The 21064-nt window shown below is 40.9% G+C and overlaps 1 protein-coding gene across 2 annotated transcripts in view; it reads right to left on the reverse strand.

Annotated features, from left to right (window-relative positions):
* LOC143300966 (kinesin-like protein KIF3B) overlaps nucleotides 1–21064 on the reverse strand; it is a 47106-nt gene that overhangs the window by 25463 nt on the left and 579 nt on the right. Inside the window, exons 2-13 of one of the 2 annotated variants that reach the window (XM_076614921.1) lie at nucleotides 20522–20615; nucleotides 19738–19826; nucleotides 18517–18624; nucleotides 17585–17709; nucleotides 16857–16981; nucleotides 14232–14315; nucleotides 13587–13666; nucleotides 10714–10783; nucleotides 9890–9982; nucleotides 8307–8527; nucleotides 7232–7327; nucleotides 6078–6151 (exon numbers count right to left, since the gene is read on the reverse strand). In XM_076614921.1, the coding sequence (XP_076471036.1) occupies nucleotides 6078–6151; nucleotides 7232–7327; nucleotides 8307–8527; nucleotides 9890–9982; nucleotides 10714–10783; nucleotides 13587–13666; nucleotides 14232–14315; nucleotides 16857–16981; nucleotides 17585–17709; nucleotides 18517–18624; nucleotides 19738–19826; nucleotides 20522–20524 (1168 nt within the window). In that variant the 5' untranslated portion in view covers nucleotides 20525–20615. Of the gene's footprint in view, nucleotides 1–6077; nucleotides 6152–7231; nucleotides 7328–8306; nucleotides 8528–9889; nucleotides 9983–10713; nucleotides 10784–13586; nucleotides 13667–14231; nucleotides 14316–16856; nucleotides 16982–17584; nucleotides 17710–18516; nucleotides 18625–19737; nucleotides 19839–20521; nucleotides 20616–21064 lie in introns of those variants that run through there. The other variant, XM_076614920.1, reaches the window with a different exon arrangement.

The following is a 21064-nucleotide window of genomic DNA, read 5'->3' on the forward strand; positions in this document are numbered from 1 at the left end:
GTAGTTTGAAAGAAGGTATGGAAGTTAGAGGGCTTCCTGTTGTTACAACAACAACAGTAGTTTGAAAGAAGGTATGGAAGTTAGAGGGCTTCCTGTTGTTACAATAACAACAGTAGTTTGAAAGAAGGTATGGAAGTTAGAGGGCTTCCTGTTGTTACAACAACAACAACAGTAGTTTGAAAGAAGGTATGGAAGTTAGAGGGCTTCCTGTTGTTACAACAACAACAACAGTAGTTTGAAAGAAGGTATGGAAGTTAGAGGGCTTCATGTTGTTACAACAACAACAACAGTAGTTTGAAAGAAGGTATGGAGGTTAGAGGGCTTCCTGTTGTTACAACAACAGTAGTTTGAAAGAAGGTATGGAAGTTAGAGGGCTTCCTGTTGCTACAACAACAGTAGTTTGAAAGAAGGTATGGAGGTTAGAGGGCTTCCTGTTGTTACAATAACAACAGTAGTTTGAAAGAAGGTATGGAAGTTAGAGGGCTTCCTGTTGCTATAATAACAACAGTAGTTTGAAAGAAGGTATGGAAGTTAGAGGGCTTCCTGTTGCTACAACAACAGTAGTTTGAAAGAAGGTATGGAAGTTAGAGAGCTTCCTGTTGTTACAATAACAACAGTAGTTTGAAAGAAGGTATGGAAGTTAAGAGGGCTTCCTGTTGTTACAACAACAGTAGTTTGAAAGAAGGTATGGAAGTTAGAGGGCTTCCTGTTGTTACAACAACAGTAGTTTGAAAGAAGGTATGGAAGTTAGAGGGCTTCCTGTTGTTACAACAACAACAACAGTAGTTTGAAAGAAGGTATGGAAGTTAGAGGGCTTCCTGTTGTTACAACAACAGTAGTTTGAAAGAAGGTATGGAAGTTAGAGGGCTTCCTGTTGTTACAACAACAACAACAGTAGTTTGAAAGAAGGTATGGAAGTTAGAGGGCTTCCTGTTGCTACAACAACAGTAGTTTGAAAGAAGGTATGGAAGTTAGAGGGCTTCCTGTTGCTACAACAACAACAGTAGTTTGAAAGAAGGTGTGGAAGTTAGAGGGCTTCCTGTTGTTACAACAACAGTAGTTTGAAAGAAGGTATGGAAGTTAGAGAGCTTCCTGTTGTTACAATAACAACAGTAGTTTGAAAGAAGGTATGGAAGTTAGAGGGCTTCCTGTTGTTACAACAACAACAGTAGTTTGAAAGAAGGTATGGAAGTTAGAGGGCTTCATGTTGTTACAACAACAACAACAGTAGTTTGAAAGAAGGTATGGAAGTTAGAGGGCTTCATGTTGTTACAACAACAACAGTAGTTTGAAAGAAGGTATGGAAGTTAGAGGGCTTCATGTTGTTACAACAACAACAACAGTAGTTTGAAAGAAGGTATGGAAGTTAGAAGGCTTCCTGTTGTTACAACAACAACAGTAGTTTGAAAGAAGGTATGGAAGTTAGAAGGCTTCCTGTTGTTACAACAACAACAGTAGTTTGAAAGAAGGTGTGGAAGTTAGAGGGCTTCCTGTTGTTACAACAACAACAACAGTGGTTTGAAAGAAGGTATGGAAGTTAGAGGGCTTCCTGTTGCTACAACAACAGTAGTTTGAAAGAAGGTATGGAAGTTAGAGGGCTTCATGTTGTTACAACAACAACAACAGTAGTTTGAAAGAAGGTATGGAGGTTAGAGGGCTTCATGTTGTTACAACAACAGTAGTTTGAAAGAAGGTATGGAAGTTAGAGGGCTTCCTGTTGCTACAACAACAGTAGTTTGAAAGAAGGTATGGAGGTTAGAGGGCTTCCTGTTGCTACAACAACAGTAGTTTGAAAGAAGGTATGGAAGTTAGAGGGCTTCCTGTTGTTACAACAACAACAACAGTAGTTTGAAAGAAGGTATGGAAGTTAGAGGGCTTCCTGTTGTTACAACAACAGTAGTTTGAAAGAAGGTATGGAAGTTAGAGGGCTTCCTGTTGCTACAACAACAGTAGTTTGAAAGAAGGTATGGAAGTTAGAGGGCTTCCTGTTGCTACAACAACAGTAGTTTGAAAGAAGGTATGGAAGTTAGAGGGCTTCCTGTTACAACAACAACAACAGTAGTTTGAAAGAAGGTATGGAAGTTAGAGGGCTTCCTGTTGCTACAACAACAGTAGTTTGAAAGAAGGTATGGAAGTTAGAGAGCTTCCTGTTGTTACAATAACAACAGTAGTTTGAAAGAAGGTATGGAAGTTAAGAGGGCTTCCTGTTGTTACAACAACAGTAGTTTGAAAGAAGGTATGGAAGTTAGAGGGCTTCCTGTTGTTACAACAACAGTAGTTTGAAAGAAGGTATGGAAGTTAGAGGGCTTCATGTTGTTACAACAACAACAGTAGTTTGAAAGAAGGTATGGAAGTTAGAGGGCTTCATGTTGTTACAACAACAACAACAGTAGTTTGAAAGAAGGTATGGAAGTTAGAGGGCTTCCTGTTGCCACAACAACAACAACAGTAGTTTGAAAGAAGGTATGGAAGTTAGAGGGCTTCATGTTGTTACAACAACAACAACAGTAGTTTGAAAGAAGGTATGGAGGTTAGAGGGCTTCCTGTTGCCACAACAACAACAACAGTAGTTTGAAAGAAGGTATGGAAGTTAGAGGGCTTCCTGTTGTTACAACAACAACAACAGTAGTTTGAAAGAAGGTATGGAAGTTAGAGGGCTTCCTGTTGTTACAACAACAACAGTAGTTTGAAAGAAGGTATGGAAGTTAGAGGGCTTCCTGTTGTTACAACAACAACAGTAGTTTGAAAGAAGGTATGGAAGTTAGAGGGCTTCCTGTTGTTACAACAACAACAGTAGTTTGAAAGAAGGTATGGAGGTTAGAGGGCTTCCTGTTGCTACAACAACAGTAGTTTGAAAGAAGGTATGGAAGTTAGAGGGCTTCCTGTTGCTACAACAACAACAACAACAGTAGTTTGAAAGAAGGTATGGAAGTTAGAGGGCTTCATGTTATTACAACAACAACAGTAGTTTGAAAGAAGGTATGGAGGTTAGAGGGCTTCCTGTTGTTACAACAACAACAGTAGTTTGAAAGAAGGTATGGAAGTTAGAGGGCTTCCTGTTGTTACAACAACAACAACAGTAGTTTGAAAGAAGGTATGGAAGTTAGAGGGCTTCCTGTTGTTACAACAACAGTAGTTTGAAAGAAGGTATGGAAGTTAGAGGGCTTCATGTTGTTACAACAACAACAACAGTAGTTTGAAAGAAGGTATGGAAGTTAGAGGGCTTCCTGTTGTTACAACAACAACAGTAGTTTGAAAGAAGGTATGGAAGTTAGAGGGCTTCCTGTTGTTACAACAACAACAACAGTAGTTTGAAAGAAGGTATGGAAGTTAGAGGGCTTCCTGTTGTTACAACAACAACAACAGTAGTTTGAAAGAAGGTATGGAAGTTAGAGGGCTTCCTGTTGTTACAACAACAACAACAGTAGTTTGAAAGAAGGTATGGAAGTTAGAGGGCTTCCTGTTGTTACAACAACAGTAGTTTGAAAGAAGGTATGGAAGTTAGAGGGCTTCCTGTTGTTACAACAACAACAGTAGTTTGAAAGAAGGTATGGAGGTTAGAGGGCTTCCTGTTGTTACAACAACAACAGTAGTTTGAAAGAAGGTATGGAGGTTAGAGGGCTTCCTGTTGTTACAACAACAGTAGTTTGAAAGAAGGTGTGGAAGTTAGAGGGCTTCCTGTTGCTACAACAACAACAACAACAGTAGTTTGAAAGAAGGTGTGGAAGTTAGAGGGCTTCCTGTTGCTATAATAACAACAGTAGTTTGAAAGAAGGTGTGGAAGTTAGAGGGCTTCCTGTTGTTACAATAACAACAGTAGTTTGAAAGAAGGTGTGGAAGTTAGAGGGCTTCCTGTTGCTATAATAACAACAGTAGTTTGAAAGAAGGTATGGAAGTTAGAGGGCTTCCTGTTGCTACAATAACAACAGTAGTTTGAAAGAAGGTATGGAAGTTAGAGGGCTTCCTGTTGTTACAACAACAACAGTAGTTTGAAAGAAGGTATGGAAGTTAGAGGGCTTCCTGTTGCTACAACAACAGTAGTTTGAAAGAAGGTATGGAAGTTAGAGGGCTTCCTGTTGCTACAACAACAACAACAACAGTAGTTTGAAAGAAGGTATGGAAGTTAGAGGGCTTCATGTTATTACAACAACAACAGTAGTTTGAAAGAAGGTATGGAAGTTAGAGGGCTTCCTGTTGTTACAACAACAACAGTAGTTTGAAAGAAGGTATGGAAGTTAGAGGGCTTCCTGTTGTTACAACAACAACAGTAGTTTGAAAGAAGGTATGGAGGTTAGAGGGCTTCCTGTTGCCACAACAACAACAACAGTAGTTTGAAAGAAGGTATGGAAGTTAGAGGGCTTCCTGTTGTTACAACAACAACAACAGTAGTTTGAAAGAAGGTATGGAAGTTAGAGGGCTTCCTGTTGCTACAACAACAGTAGTTTGAAAGAAGGTATGGAAGTTAGAGGGCTTCCTGTTGCTACAACAACAGTAGTTTGAAAGAAGGTACGGGAGTTATAGGGCTTCCTGTTGTTACAATAACAACAGTAGTTTGAAAGAAGGTATGGAAGTTAGAGGGCTTCCTGTTGCTAAATAACAACAGTAGTTTGAAAGAAGGTATGGAAGTTAGAGGGCTTCCTGTTGCTACAACAACAACAGTAGTTTGAAAGAAGGTATGGAGGTTAGAGGGCCTTCTGTTGCTACAACAACAGTAGTTTGAAAGAAGGTACGGGAGTTATAGGGCTTCCTGTTGCTATAACAACAACAACAACAACAACAGTAGCTTGAAAAAAGATATGGGTTTATTACAAGTTTGTAGCTAAAACCCAGCTTTGGTGCCAAAGACAGTGTAAACTGAATGGAAGGCTGAACCCTGCTGTGCTTATTTCAGAGTAAGCTAACTAGACTTGCCCATTGTGGACAACCCTGGCAATCTTATACACTGGATGGCTGAAACAACATGGGAACATATGATGCTACATAGCTTGAAAGTAGCTTGTTGTGCACGACAGGCTTCCTGAACAAAAGCAGAATCCGCAAACTTGAATATGAATGTAAGTAATAGCATAAGCACTGCCCTTCTCAACACACTAGAAAATACAAAAGATTTTTGATGAATGTAGACTGTGTTACGCAGCACAACCTACCATTTTTTAACCGGAAACTACAAGACTTCATAAGAATGTAGTTTGTGGTGTGCAATGCAGTCTTTCTGAACAAACTGGAAGCTACAGGACTTCACATTAACGTAGTTTGTAGTAAGCAATGAAGTCTTTCTGAACAAACTGGAAGCTACATGACTCACATTAACGTAGTTTGTAGTAAGCAATGCAGTCTTTCTGAACAAACTGGAAGCTACAGGACTTCATATGAATGTAGTTCGAAGTTATAACACAGCCTTTCTGAACAAACTGGAAACTACAGGACTTCACATTAACGTTGTTTGTAGTAAGCAATGCAGTCTTTCTGAACAAACTGGAAGCTACAGGACTTCACATTAACGTTGTTTGTAGTAAGCAATGCAGTCTTTCTGAACAAATTGGAAGCTACAGGACTTCATATGAATGTAGTTCGAAGTTATAACACAGCCTTTCTGAACAAACTGGAAACTACAGGACTTCACATTAACGTTGTTTGTAGTAAGCAATGCAGTCTTTCTGAACAAACTGGAAGCTACAGGACTTCACATTAACGTTGTTTGTAGTAAGCAATGCAGTCTTTCTGAACAAACTGGAAGCTACAGGACTTCATATGAATGTAGTTCGAAGTTATAACACAGCCTTTCTGAACAAACTGGAAACTACAGGACTTCATATGAATATAGTTCGAAGTTATAACACAGCCTTTCTGAACAAACTGGAAGCTACAGGACTTCATATGAATGTAGTTCGAAGTTATAACACAGCCTTTCTGAACAAACTGGAAACTACAGGACTTCATATGATTGCAGTTTGTTATGTGCGCTACAGCCTTTCTGAGCCAACCACAAATCCACAGAACTTCATATACAGGCAGTTTGTAGTTTGGAGTGCAGTCTCTCTGCACACACTGGAAACTGGATGGATAGTCTCCCTTACCGTCCCGAGTCCGCCGTGTCCTCTTCTTCTTCTTCTTTTTAGGGCCTCCCTTGGCTGACAGCTGATTCTTCAGCCTGTTTAAACACACACACACACACAGATACACATGTACACATACATACACACACACACACACAGAGATACACATGTACACATACATACACACACACATACACACACACACACAGATACACATGTACACATACATACACACACATGCACACATACATACACATACAAAGTGGAGTGATGGCCTAGAGGTAACGTGTCCGCCTTGGAAGCGAGAGAATCTGACTGCGCTGGTTCGAATCACGGTTCAGCCGCCGATAATTTCTCCCCATCCACTAGACCTTAAGTGGTGGTCTGGACGCTAGTCATTTGGATGAGACGATAAACCGAGGTCCTGTGTGCAGCATGCATTTAGCGCACATAAAAGAACCCAAGGCAGCAAAAGGGTTGTTCCTGGCAAAATTCTGTAGAAAAATCCACTTCGATAGGAAAAACAAATAAAACTACATGCAGGAAAAAATACAAAAAAATGGGTGGCGCTGTAGTGTAGCAATGCGCTCTCCCTGGGGAGAGCAGCCTGAATTTCACACAGAGAAATCTGATTTGATAAAAAGAAATACAAATACAAAATACAATTACACATACGGTTATTTGTTGAAGCAATACAAGATGACAAATGGGTAGAAATCACTCATTCTTTTGTCAATCCACTACTTAATCAATCCTTGGCTCACTTTACCCACTAATAAATCATTCATCTAATCCACTAAACTGTACAAAAACAACAACAAATGTTCAAGGTTGGCCAAAGGGATGAATGACTAGTCAATACTGGATGGAAGGAATTGTGCTGAATGTCTTAGTACTGTGTCAGCCACAAAATTTGGCCAACAGAGCAAACCTTCAGGCCTAGTTTCCACCAATCTGAGACTGCTTAATACATGACACAAAATAATATTCATCAAATCAATTCAGCAGTACACTAGGGAAAAAAAACAACAACAGCAACAAAAATAACAACAACAAAAAACAACACTGACACAAAGCACCGATTTTTTCCTTCACATTTCTAGGTAAAACTGTTGTCATAATGGTGACAGGGCGGCCCTGTCTGTGGCATCGTGTCATGTCAGGCCCTCACTCACCTGTTGATCTCCTCCTGGAACTCTCTCAGCAGGGCGTCCTTAGGATCCTCGTTGATCTTGGGCTTGTTCTTGATGCTCTTCGCACGGTTGGCGTACCTGTGTGGTGGAAAAAATTGTTAAAAAAACCCCCCACCAAAACAACAGTGTTCAGTTACAGCCTCTCACCCCCCCCACCCCCCAACCTCTTCCCCCTTGAACACCCTGAGGAACCTCCCACCCAGACACACACACCCAGGAATCCACCCTCACCAGCCCTCCTTGGATAACAAAACCTTCGCAACACCAAGTCCCAAGCACAGAACAATTTGACCTCAAGGGTCCACCAAAGTTCCAGAACAGTGGACAAAACTGTGGCTACTTTGAGAAGGAAGTGGTTATTCACATTTTTCAAAAGGAAAAAGGAACAGGGGGGAGTTCTCAAGAGTATGACGGAAGCTGAATAAACAACACACAGACATATCATCAAAGACAGTGGGAGGCTAGAGATGACGCCGTTAAGGATGAATGGAGCACTACACACACATACCGAACACACACTCATACACACACACACACACTCACAGATACATGTGCACACAAACACACACATACATACAAACACACACAGACACACATACATACACACACAAACACTCAAACACAGAAACATAATTCTTCTTCTTTGTTCATGGCCTGCAACTCCCACGTTCACTTGTATGTACACAAGTGGGCTTTTACATGTATGACCATTTTTATCCCGCCTTGTAGGTAACCATCCTCCATTTTCGGGTGTGTGCACACTGGGTATGTTCTTGTTTCCGCAACCCACCGAATGCTGACATGGATTAAAGTATCTTTAACGTGCGTATTTGATCTGCTTGCATATACACATGGAGGGGATTCAGGTACAGCACTAGTAGGTCTGCACATATGTTGATCTGGAAGATCAGAAAAATCTCCACCCTTTACCCACCAGGTGCCCTTACAGAGATTCAAATCCAAGACCCTCAGATTGAAAGTCCATCGCTTTAACCACTTGGCTATTGCGCCCGTCGAAACATAATTTTAAACACACTCACACACACAACCCACACACCTGAGCGTGGTGAGGGTCTCGTCGAAGTTGTAGCTGGCGGGTCCGATGTTGGCCACCATGGTGGTCTTGCTGTTGCCGCCCAGCGAGTCCTGCAGGAGGCGGGTCAGCTTGGAGTCCCGGTAGGGGATGTGCGTCGTCTTGGCATCCACCAGTGCTGAGATCACGTTGCTCAGTGCCGACAGTGACAGGTTGATCTTGGTGGCTTCCTTCAGCCGGTCACCCTGCCATGTGGATGGAAGGCAGCTGATTGGTTAAAGATGCTTACCTGCTGATACAGGGTCTGTCAGGGTTTGGGTTTGAATCCCAGTCTCGCTCTTTCCCTCCCACTCCACCAAGTATGACTGGAAAATCAAACTGAGCGTCTAATCATTCGGATGAGATGATAAACTGCACTGATGAAGAACCCATGGCAACGAAAGTGTTGTCCTCTGGCAAAATTCTGTAGGAGAAATCCACTCTGACAGGTACACAAATACATATGCATGCACTCCAGGCCTGTCTTGAGGTTGGTTGTGATGCCGGTCAGGCATCTGCCTAGCAGATGTGGTGTTAACTGGAACTGAACAGTCGGTGTATCGGTTGAGTGTTGGGGAGCTAAAGTATGTGAACAGTTTCTCAAGCATGTCTCTTGCGTGCGTGCGTGCATGCGTGCGTGCGTGTGTGTGCGTGTTTGTATGTGTGCTTGCATGAATGTGTATGTGTGTGAGATAAATACAAAACTGGTTAACGCATGTAGCAAGCATGGGCTCTCATACACAGACACACATACACACAAAAATACAAGCACACAAATTGATAAAGGACCATCCATCAGTGCTGACAGGGACAGACTGATCTTAGTGGGCTCCTTCAGGCGATCACCCCTGTGTTGTGTGTGTGGTGGTTGTTGTGTAATTGGTTGGCAAGCAAAATACTGTGTGTAAAGACTTTTTTCAGGTATGTGTGTGTGTTGCTGTTGTTTTTTTTAGTGTGTGTGTGTGTGTGTGTGTGTGTGTAAAATTTAAAGAACTGGTTAATGTACGTATCAAGCATGGGCTCTGATATACAGATACACAGAGAGATACACAAACATAAATGTGCGCACATGCAGACACATTTAAATATACAGACACACCAGAGGCACGTGTACACTCAAAACACACACACACACACACATACAGACACACACACAGAGGTACACAACACACACAGGCACACACACAAACACACAAACACACAAAGAGAAACACATACACACAGAGAGAAACACACACACATACACGCACACACACACTACACACACACACAGAGGAACACACACACACACACACACACACACACACACACGCATGCACGCACACACGCATACACTAAAAAAAACACACACACACACACACAGGCACACACACACAGAGGCACACAACACACACACACAGAGGCACACACACACACAAACACACACACACACAGAGAAACACATACACACAGAGAGAAACACACACACATACACACACACTACACACACACAGAGGAACACACACACACACACAAACACACACACTCTCCAACAAACAAACAACAAATATAAAGCATGGTGTACATACAGTGGCGCCTGTCTTGGCCTGTCTTTCACTGCCAGCCAAGTCCACCATGTTCAGTTTGCCCACACGTATATGATTCTCTCCATCTGCTCCTATCTGTGACCATAAAAAGACATAAAAGAAACCAGCTGTGTTAGCTGATCATATTTTTCACCTGACAATCTAATCATGAAAACATTTGTTCACGCTTATCCACCCGTTTGTGCAGAACGCCAATAAAATTATTTTCAATATCAGTGAAATCAAGACTGACTCACTGACATATCGATTTTGGAAGTCCAGTGTTTGGTTTGTGATTTCGGAGGTCCGGCAATCTATTCACTGTATTCCAAATACCAACTTTACTCTCATTGTCAGCAAAACTCCATCAGTCAATATCTAGGTGACTCAGGACCATCAATTTTTACAAAATTCTCACACAAAAATCATTAAAACAGATCAAATCATCTTCAAAATTGTCGTTCAGATTACGCTAAAGCTCTCGGCAATCATCAAACTTGTCTTGCAACTTTAAAAATTCACAACTTTGTCAAAATTCAAGCGAATTGGACTCTGAAAAGTGCTAATTGCACGGCAGGTAGTGCCGAAAACGAGGCTGTGAATCTCATGAGAGTCTCGTTTATGTAAATAACAATGGCTGCACCTGCAGTAAGCACGTGTTCAGCGAGCAGTACCGGGCACGTTTGGGTGTTACACTGCAAGCCGCTATTGGATGTAAATGTTGAAGGAGGGTTAAGGGGAAAAAAAAATGAAAGAAAGAAGAAAAAACAACACCCCAAAAACCAGTCCCTACCCTGAACAGGAAAATTCTCTCAAGTCATACCCACCTCGCTGCATTCAACTGTCACGATGAAGATGGCATGAGATCTAGAGCTGTGTTCGTTCATGTTCGTGGCCCTGCAACACAACATAATCATCATAAACAACAACAGCATCAACATCAACAACACCACCAACAACATCACCAACAACAATGCCAATGGCACTCTCTTGTTCACAAGTCTGATGATGATATGAGCACTTATATAGCACCTATCCTCGGTTGGAGACCAAGCTCTAAGCACTTTACATACAAGGAGTCATTTGTACAAAAGGCTACCTACCTGGGCAGATCTGGCTGACAGCTGCCATTTGGGTACTTGCTATTCATTTCTTGTGTCATTCAATCAGGTTTCAGTCACACACACATACACACTCATACAGACATGAAACATTTTACGTGCAAGACCGTTTTGTTCATTTACTCTGCCATTTAGGCAGCTGTAATCCATTTTCGGGGGTGTGCATGCTGGGTATATTCTTGTTTCTATAACCCACTGAATGCTGACATGGATTATAGGATCTTTAACATGCGTATTTGATTTTCTGCGTGTGTATACACACATTTCTGTCAGAAGAACTTATTTTGAAGGATCAGGAACTGCAGTCATTGTTTAACTCACTGCAGACGAATTCTGAGATAGCTTGCAGCAGCAAAGTGTCACCCAGCACCAACTTCCAAACATACATGAAACAGCCAATTCAGAGACCAAACCTTGTCTGTGACCACGTTTTCTCAATCCATACCATGTTTCACGAGTTACTTCCCTTCACCAGTTTTCTGCCATTCATCTAATTGGCATTTAGCAGTCATTTTTTTCCCCAACTATAACATTAGAGTTAAGTGTAAAAAAAAAAAAAAAAAAAAAAAGTGAATAAGGCCCAGGAGGTGCCTCAAGATGTTTAAACAGCCAACCATAGTGACAAGGAGCCACATGGATCAGATTTTAACCCAACTGACAATTTTGATGCTGACAGTCAAAGTGACTTTGAATCAACTGCCAACACATGAATCATCATGCCAAGTTTCCTGCCCATCTGTGAACAAATAAAATCACAGAGACGTGTTTTCTCCCGCTACCTGAGTTTTGATCATCTGATTTTTCTAGGCCGCCTTAGGCCAGGAGTGCTGATAGCAGCTGCATTCTGAAAGGGTTGAATCTCATTATGCTTTGCTGTTTGGCAAGTCTTGCAAAAAGATTCAAACCTTCCACAGAGGAAAAAAAAAAAAAAAAGAATCCTGCACAACAGAAAGCAAAATCAGAACAGAATCTTCATGTTCCCAGCTTTATTTATTTGTGTGTATGTGCGTTTCAAGTCTGTTAAAGACACACAGAATTCCCAGTTAGAAAACCACTTCCTAATTGTCAATCCCGAAGACACTGCTCCAGAAACAAGCTGAGAAAAATAAAAACACATCCGTCACCATCTCCACCTCTACCAACACACACACGTCTCAATAACTTACAGTGCAATCATATGGTCAGAACAGACAATCAAAACGCATCCCATGCACTCACATGGTGGAGATTCACATCACTGCACTGATCACACCAGGCGCAAGAACAGGAACAACATGGACACAAACTGCTTGTAAAACTTAACTGCATTCAAAACGTACACATACAAGCATGTAAGCATTCACACACCCAAACACCCCCCCTCCCCACCCACACACACACACACAGAGCTAATGAGCAAGCATACAGCGACAGTTCTCTCAGCACTCAATCACAATACATGGTGAAACATTTACGAACACAGTCCATAAATAAAGAATGACATTTTCCTGCTCTGCAAAAAGAGACAGATGTTCTGAAACATGTACATGATCAGTACGCATACTGTCAAAATTATGACAATGCCGGAACATGCTTTCAGACTGTTTTATTATCAGTAGGAACTGTTTTGAAAATCCTTTAACAAAAAAAAAAAAAAAAAAAAAAAAAAAAAAAAAAAAAAGTTACAAAACTCACAATTAAGGATAAAGTGGAATGATGGCATCCACCTAGAAAGCGAGTATGCACCCGTTCGATTCCCACAAACAAACCAAGATTTGTACTTTCCTCCCACTTAACTAGACCTTGAGTGGTGGTCTGGGTGCTAGTCATTCACATAAACCAGGTTCCATGTACAGCATGCAGGTACATGTAAAAAAACAAAACAATGTACAGCAACATAAGGGCTGTCCCTGGCAAAATTCTGTAGAAAAATCCACTTTGATAATTACAAAATAGACTTCCAGACAGTAAAAACATCAACAACAACAAAACAGCAACAACGAAAAAAGAAAGAAAGAAAAGAAAAAAAAGGGTGTGTGTGTGCTGAACTGAGACGAATCGCTTTTTCTGGGTAGAACAACCTGAATTTCACACAGAGAAATATGTTTTGACAAAAAGTAATACAACACAACACAACATCTCACAATACAAGTTACAATATAACACAATACAACATAACACATAAGTTACAATATTACACAATACAACATAACACAATACAAGTTACCATATAACACAATACAACACAACACAATACATCACAATACAATACAACACATCACAATACAACACACTTCACACAATAACACAAAATACAATTCAATAAAGTAAAATACAACACAATAAAGCACAACACAATTCAGTGTAACTCAATACAATAAAACAAAACACAACATAATTCCATATAACCGAACAGAACACAACAAAACAAGACACAATATGCTACAATACAACACAACACAATACATGCTACATTGCAATAAAATACAACAAAATAAAAAAAACAACAACCAGCACAACATGCACAAATGCGAAACAATACAACGCAACAAAATTCCCACACACACCAAACCCAGAGACGGGTTCACCCAACCACTTACCCTACGGATCGATTCTGATTGCCCACATTCATCACGTGCTCGATTTCACGAACACTTTTCGTCACAAACGACGACAGGTCCTGATGGAAAAAACACACAGGAACCATACAGCAAAGTTAACACAGACAGGACTCCACAAATCAGGATAACCTCTTTGTGATTATAAACACACAGACACACAGATTTTCACACACACCCACACTCAGTTCTCTTGTATGCAGGAATTTTTAAGTTCCTCAACAACTGCTCAATGACTTCAACACAACAGCAACAAACTTTACCAATAATTTAAATTAAACCTTAAAAAATGAAAGATGTTTTTTCATTATCTTTTATTTCCACCATCTGTGACAAGTACAACAGAAACTAATGAAGCAAAAAAACAAACAAAAACCTTCCTTTCTACTTTTTCTTCACTTCTCACTGATCAGCTTGAAACAAAAGATTTCTTCTTGATTTTCTTCAGAATATAAATAAACACTCTGTGATGGCAGTTTATTTTTTCTTTTTCTCAAAATTACATTCACCACTGCTGTGACTCACAGAACGGTTAACATAATCATTACACATATAAACTATGTACATAAGCACCTCTTCTATTCTACATTAGCAGTGCAGAATCTCACTGAGAGATTCATCATTTACCTTGACGTATACACCTGTGTCAGGTCTCTCTTTCAGCTCCAGTCTTTTGGACTGATCTTTGGACAGCAAATCCCGGATCTCTTCCTGTGAGGACATAAACATACATAGTATTAATCGATGAATTATTATCATGATCATAATGACGATAACAATACTACTACTACTAATACCACTACTAATACTAACAATAATAACATAACAATAACAGTAATAATAACAAAAAGCTACGCAGGTTTGGAGTGATGGCCTAGAGGTAATGCGTCTGCCTAGGAAGCATGAGAATCTGAGGGCGCTGGTTCGAATCACGGCTCAGCCACCGATATTTTCTCCCCCTCCACTAGACCTTGAGTGGTGGTCTGGACGCTAGTCATTCGGATGAGACGATAAACTGAGGTCCCATGTGCAGCATGCATTTAGCGCACGTAAAAAACCCACCGCAACAAAAGGGTTGTTCCAGGCAAAATTCTGTAGAAAAATCCACTTCGATAGGAAAAACAAATAAAACTGCATGCAGGAAAAAATACAAAAAAATGGGTGGCGCTGTAGTGTAGTGATGTGCTCTCCCTGGGGAGAGCAGCCCAAATTTCACACAGAGAAATCTGTTGTGACAAAAAGAAATACAAATACAAATAACAAAGATTCAGTGGCTTTGCTAAAACAGTCCTCTAAAGAACTGTTAATGGAGGGAGACTGAGGGGAAGACTGCACAAAAAAAAAAAGAAATGGTGAACTGACAACACAGCAGAACGGTCAGGGAAACTATTTGCAGAGAACACATCTCCACAGCAACCTGCAGGATGCAAGTAGCCTTGAACAGCATTGCCACATGGTCACAAGAGTGGCTGGTCACAATCACCAGAACCAAGACAGAAGCCACCTGCTTCTCCCTGTCCCCAAAGAAAGCTACCTTCACCCTCTAGATTGAAGGAGAGTTGATCCCTCAACACGACACACCCACCTACCTGGTGTGAAATTGGACCGCAGGTTATCCTGGTCTTCTCACATCAGCACCACCTAGAGCAAAACCATACGCAAGATGGCTATGATGAAGAAAGTGGCTGGCACCAAGTGGGGAGCTAACATGAAGACCATGACTCAGGTGTTTACATAGGATTAGTCAGACCTCACATGGAGTATGCCTCCAACGCCTGGGCAACAGCAGCAAAGTCTAGCACAGAACCCTTGGCCAAAATCCAGAACGCCAGTCTGTGCCTCATCACAGGTGGCATGAAGACCATACCCATCAATGCTATGACAGGGACTGCTGGACTCACGTCTCTGGAAGATAGAAAAGATGAGGGACTGCTTCGCCAGAGTGAGAAGATCAAATGGCTTCCATCACACCCTGTCTTTAAAACTCCAGGCCCCAACCAAGAATAGACTGAAGCGCAGAAGCACAAACCACCTCGTCAAGGCCCTCCACCAGACCCATGGCCAGTGCTTGCCTGACAGGAACCAAAACTGTTGAACCCCAACAAGACTCTGAAGACTGGTCACTGGATGCCCTCCCTGTTGTCCTTGACATCCCCGGCATTCAGAGCAAAGGCCAGTTCCTGGATGCTGAGCTGAAGCTGCTACCCTGGAAGCACTGGATAGGGACTACCCAAGCACCACCTGGACCCATGTATACACAGACGGCTCTGCCAAGAATGCTATTACGAGACGGGGGAGGTGGTGTCTACATCCGATTCCCAGATGGCAGCTCAGTGAGGCATTCCACTGCTACTGGTCTCACCTCAACGAATTTTAGAACCGAAGAATCTGCGCTACTAGCTACAGCCGAACTCAACCAGAGAGACAGTTTGCCAGGCCACACTGTCTTCCTAACCAACTGCCAAGCTGTCCTACAAAGCCTCCAGACCAAAGCGGGGGACAAAACCTTGCGGAACATCCAGTCTGAGATGCAGGCCCTAAGTGCCAGAACCACAAAGGTCCTGCAGTGGATTCCCTCTCACTGCGGCATTACAGGAAATGAAGAAGCAGACAAGCTCTCCAAAGCAGGCTCACCCAACCTGCCCACCCCTTAGCTTTGTGGAGGCAAAGACCATCCTGCGCAGCCACTTCAGAAACAGCTACATCTGGGAGCAGAGGAGGACAGCATCCATCAACTGGGTCAAGCTCACCAAGTCATCATCCTCAGACTGCACACAGGCCATAGCCAGCTCCTCTCCCATCTCTACAAAACTGAAAATTTCACACACAGACCAATATCCGTGTGACACCGCTCCTCAAACACCAGCCCATGTCTTGCAAGACTGCCATCTGCACAAAGAGCTGAGGCGCCAGACCTGGCCCAGTCCCACAGCGCTCCAGGACAAGCGGGGAACAGCTACAGAGCTTTAGTGGACTGCGGACTTTGTAATCTACTCTGGACTGACCGTCTGAACATGGCCTGGGAACACTGAAGAAGAAATATACTGTATTACTGTGAAACCATTTGCAGAGACAAAGGCTTTTTTTAATTCTTATTTTCATTGTATCACTGAGGTATTATTCTGCGTGTTTCCAGTTCAAACACAGAAAGCTGTTGTGACACAGAAGTGACACAACACTACACAACACAACACAAGGCAGGCGCACACACACATACACACTATCAGACCCTTCACCCTCCCCGAGACTCACCTGGTAGATCTCCAGGTAGGATGCGCGCACCAGGTACTGCTGGTTCTCAGAGCGCGAGATGTGGTTGAAGACGTGGTCAAAGGACCTAGGGATGACGCCCATCAGCTCCGGGCTGCTCTTCACACCTGGAACACACCACAGCTGGTTCTTGACATGTTATTCAGGGTGTTTTGTGTGATGATAATAATAATGATAATAGTTATAAAGCACTGTGAATTTATATGGTGCGATAGCTCTGGGTGCATTATACGAAAATGGGTAAATATTGTAAACATCCAGCATAAGCCCATCCTCCTATTCGGAATAAAAACTGTGAAGTGGGTAAAAATAAAAGTGCCCACCCCCATTTTGGTACCATTAACTTATGACAGTTCAGTTTGCTATTTTTGACAAACACACCAACAACAAAATAAAATGACTGACACACACAGCTTGCACACAAACTGACAAAGATGTTAGCAAATGTGCAAACACACACCACACACACAAAATGTTCACAAACACTCACAAATACACACTATCATTCAAATGTTCATACACAAAAACACCCACACATATGCACATGCATACACAAAGATACACACACACTCACACACACATTCTCCACTCAACTGTTCCACCCATCCAGCATGTGCTCACTCGTCTGCCCAACATTCACAAGTTTTATTTGTTTATTATCTTTTTTTAAAATAACTTTTTATTTCTGTTTAAAGACGGCCACTTATTACCTTGCATTGTGAAGGTTTTGCCGGTGCCTGTCTGCCCGTAAGCGAAGATGGTGCCATTAAATCCTTGCAGCACACACTCGACCAAATCGTGGACAGTTTCATCGTAGAGGTCTTGCTGTTTGGAGCTGCAGGGATTGATTGATACAATGTCACATCTTTTTCTTTTTAAGTGCTCGTGTTTGTTTGTTTTTTATTTATGTGTGTGTGTGTGTGTGTGTGTGTGTGTGTGTGTGTGAAACAACCCTGAGAGACAGAGAGGGATAGAAAGAAAGGGAAAGAGAGATACTCAAAGAGAGAGAGAACGAACGAAATGAACGAAATGTTTTATTCAAATAAAGGCCGTAGCCCCTTACTGAAGACAAGAGTAGAAAGGAAGAGAGAGAGTTTTCAGAAAATGCTGCAAGATTTTAGTCACATATTTTCATTTGTAATCTTCTATTTGCTTACTTATGTGCATATACGATTACATAATCAATAAAACACATACTTATACAGAAATGATTTAATAAATTATCATTATGAGACACTTTACCATTCAAAATCAACATTAATCAGAAAAAAACCCATAAACATTTACACACAACCAAACACTGAAATAAACTTTTTTTTTTTCTTGAACATGCTTACTGGGAATATGTTTTCAAAACCAAAAATTAATCCTGAAGGGATTATCCCCCCCCCCCCCCCCCGGATAGATTGAAATCTATGAAATCATTTTCTTATGAATTACATGTATGCAAGTTTGCTTTTACTGGAAAGTCTTAACCCATGCTGTGCTGGTTTGCTGAACAGGAAATCTTTGTTATTGTTGACACATCCAGCATTTGCAGTGTCTTTATCCTTGGCATCAGAAACACAGTTATCCACAATTTTTTCCAGAATTGTCCGCAAGTTTTTCCACACACATCTGATCAGGAAAGCAAGTAACTTACTCCCAGTCATACACAGCATCAAAGGTGAAGGTCTTTGGAGGTTCACTGGAAGATCCTTTAGGGTTTCTGACTTCCACCACCCCTTTTTTCACTGTCATATCCACAATCCTGTCGACATAGGTTTGTGTAATTATAGTGACTTCCAAAGGCATGCACACGCACACACAGAATATCCTAATAAGTTACGCAAGCAAACAAACTGAATATGGATGTTTCCTAAAAAGCACTCCCAGCCAATCAGATATCCCTCTTTTGAAAGTCATGCCATCACACATAAATATAAATAATAACACACATGCATGCACACACTGACTCCAATGATGGATACATCATCATGATAAATATACACACATCCAAAAGCAAAACAAATTTAGAAACAAATAAAGTATGTCTTATTGCCAGGTGTACCAGGGTCACAAGGAATACAGGGAAGAGGGAGGGAGGCTGTGGGGTAGTACAAAAAGATGCAAACATAATTTGAAAATTATAAACAAACACAAATACAGTAGAATTCTAGACACATAAATACTTGCACACACACTCACACACAGTATATCAATCTGTGCGCTAACTTGAACATGGGCCACATACTATAGATTACATATGCCATATGGATGGGCCTGATGACTAGATCAATAGGTAATAGTTGTTGATTTGCACAATTCTCTTTAGTACATTCTGAGTTGGTTCAAGAGACACAACATTAACTGCCTTACAGAAGAAGCTATTGGCAAAGTGATTGGTTTTGGTCCAAATACTTCTGTACCAACGACCCGAATCTCAACGCAGGATAACAATATTAAACTTATTTAAAGCATGGCCTTTATATTTATTTCCAAGTTCTATATATAAATTTGTGTACCCTGAAGTTACTGAGTTGTATATAGACATGACTGCCATGACTGCGGATCTGCATCATGAGCAAACTGATGCAAACATGCATTTGACTGGCCTGATTTGAATATATGCACTTTCTTAGCATTCCACTTTATTATATATCTATGTCTCTTATGTATACATATTCATTTTTACATATATTTATACCAATGTTCTGCTTATAGGTGCTATTGTATACATACATATATATATATATTTACATACACTGAGTTAGAGAAAAGAAAACGAACCAAAAAACAGTAACAGCCAAACATATATATCAACATCCTTTTCAAACGATATCTAACTGCTGAATTCAAACTGGTTGTGTCACAATTCAGTAACCTTTCATGGCCGTCCTTGGTCTCCTTCTCATTCATAGGTCGGCACCTCACCACCACTTTCACGCTCTCTGCTCCTTTGGTGTTCTTTGACTGTACAGACATCGTAAGATAAATTACGTGTGTATCATGTTTTACACACACACACAGACACTCACTCACACACACACTGAACATAAAATTTTTTTTTTAAAACATAACTATTCAAGCTTTCACCTGCCAACAGCATGGAGGAAGATGAACACATGTATACATACATTCAGATGAGGACACACTTGACCTGGGACTTGTTAAAGATCTTAGAGGTCCCAGGGACTCTTTTCCCATTATTCTGTGGGGTTCCAGTCTAGCTTCAGAGGGTCACTGTACTGCTGCACATTCTAATCAAATCTGCATTGCAACACACAAAGGCAGGTATATATATATATATATATATATATATATATATATATATATATATTCTGGTTCTAGTCATCAAAATCTAGGTCTTGGTTTCTGGGTCAAGAAGTGGCCCAAGGAGAGAACTCTTCTTAGTGGCAGAGAACATCAGGGAAGAATATTTGTGTATGATTAGAAGCCTTGTTGAAAAATATAAATTATAACTGGTTACAGACACTATATATAATATATACATCTCATCTATATGTCATACTAATAAAAAAACACACCCACATCAACCCAAAGTCATACTCACACACACACACACACACACACACACACACAAACACACACACAGAGCCATATGCAATATGTACTGCAATGACCAAACCATATAATATAAATCTCACCATGGTTAATATTCAAGGCTGTTTCATCAAAGCCTGCGTTCTACAGATGATATTGTGACACAACTATGACACCAATGTCATTGTCCTCTGTACTCTGCACACAATAGATGACAAGTTGTCCAACATTTTGATCGTTGTTTCAGCTTACATAAATTAAAACTGAGTTGATTATTAATATTTAATTTTCAAACTTTCAACGGATACTCCAGTAATACATAATACAGATCTACAAATGTAATATTTGAATAAATAAAACACATTCCTTTCATTGGCTTCACAGATTTTTAGGCAGGTTATGAAACAATAACAATAATCAAATTTTATCATCATATATTTTATAGGTGTATATGTTTCTGTGTGTTTTCCTTCCTTTAACATCTTTTCTCTTTGAGTGATATTAGATGTGTAATGCGAGTGTGTGGATGCTTGCATGCCTGGACGTGCTTGTGTGTAAGTGTGTGTGTGTGTTTACAAACATATACTATATATGAATGAAATTTATAAACATACATACTATACATACGTATATGTGCCTGTATGTGT

Source organism: Babylonia areolata, chromosome 27 (genome assembly GCF_041734735.1).
Source record: "Babylonia areolata isolate BAREFJ2019XMU chromosome 27, ASM4173473v1, whole genome shotgun sequence".
Classification (NCBI taxonomy): Eukaryota; Metazoa; Mollusca; class Gastropoda; order Neogastropoda; family Buccinidae; genus Babylonia; species Babylonia areolata.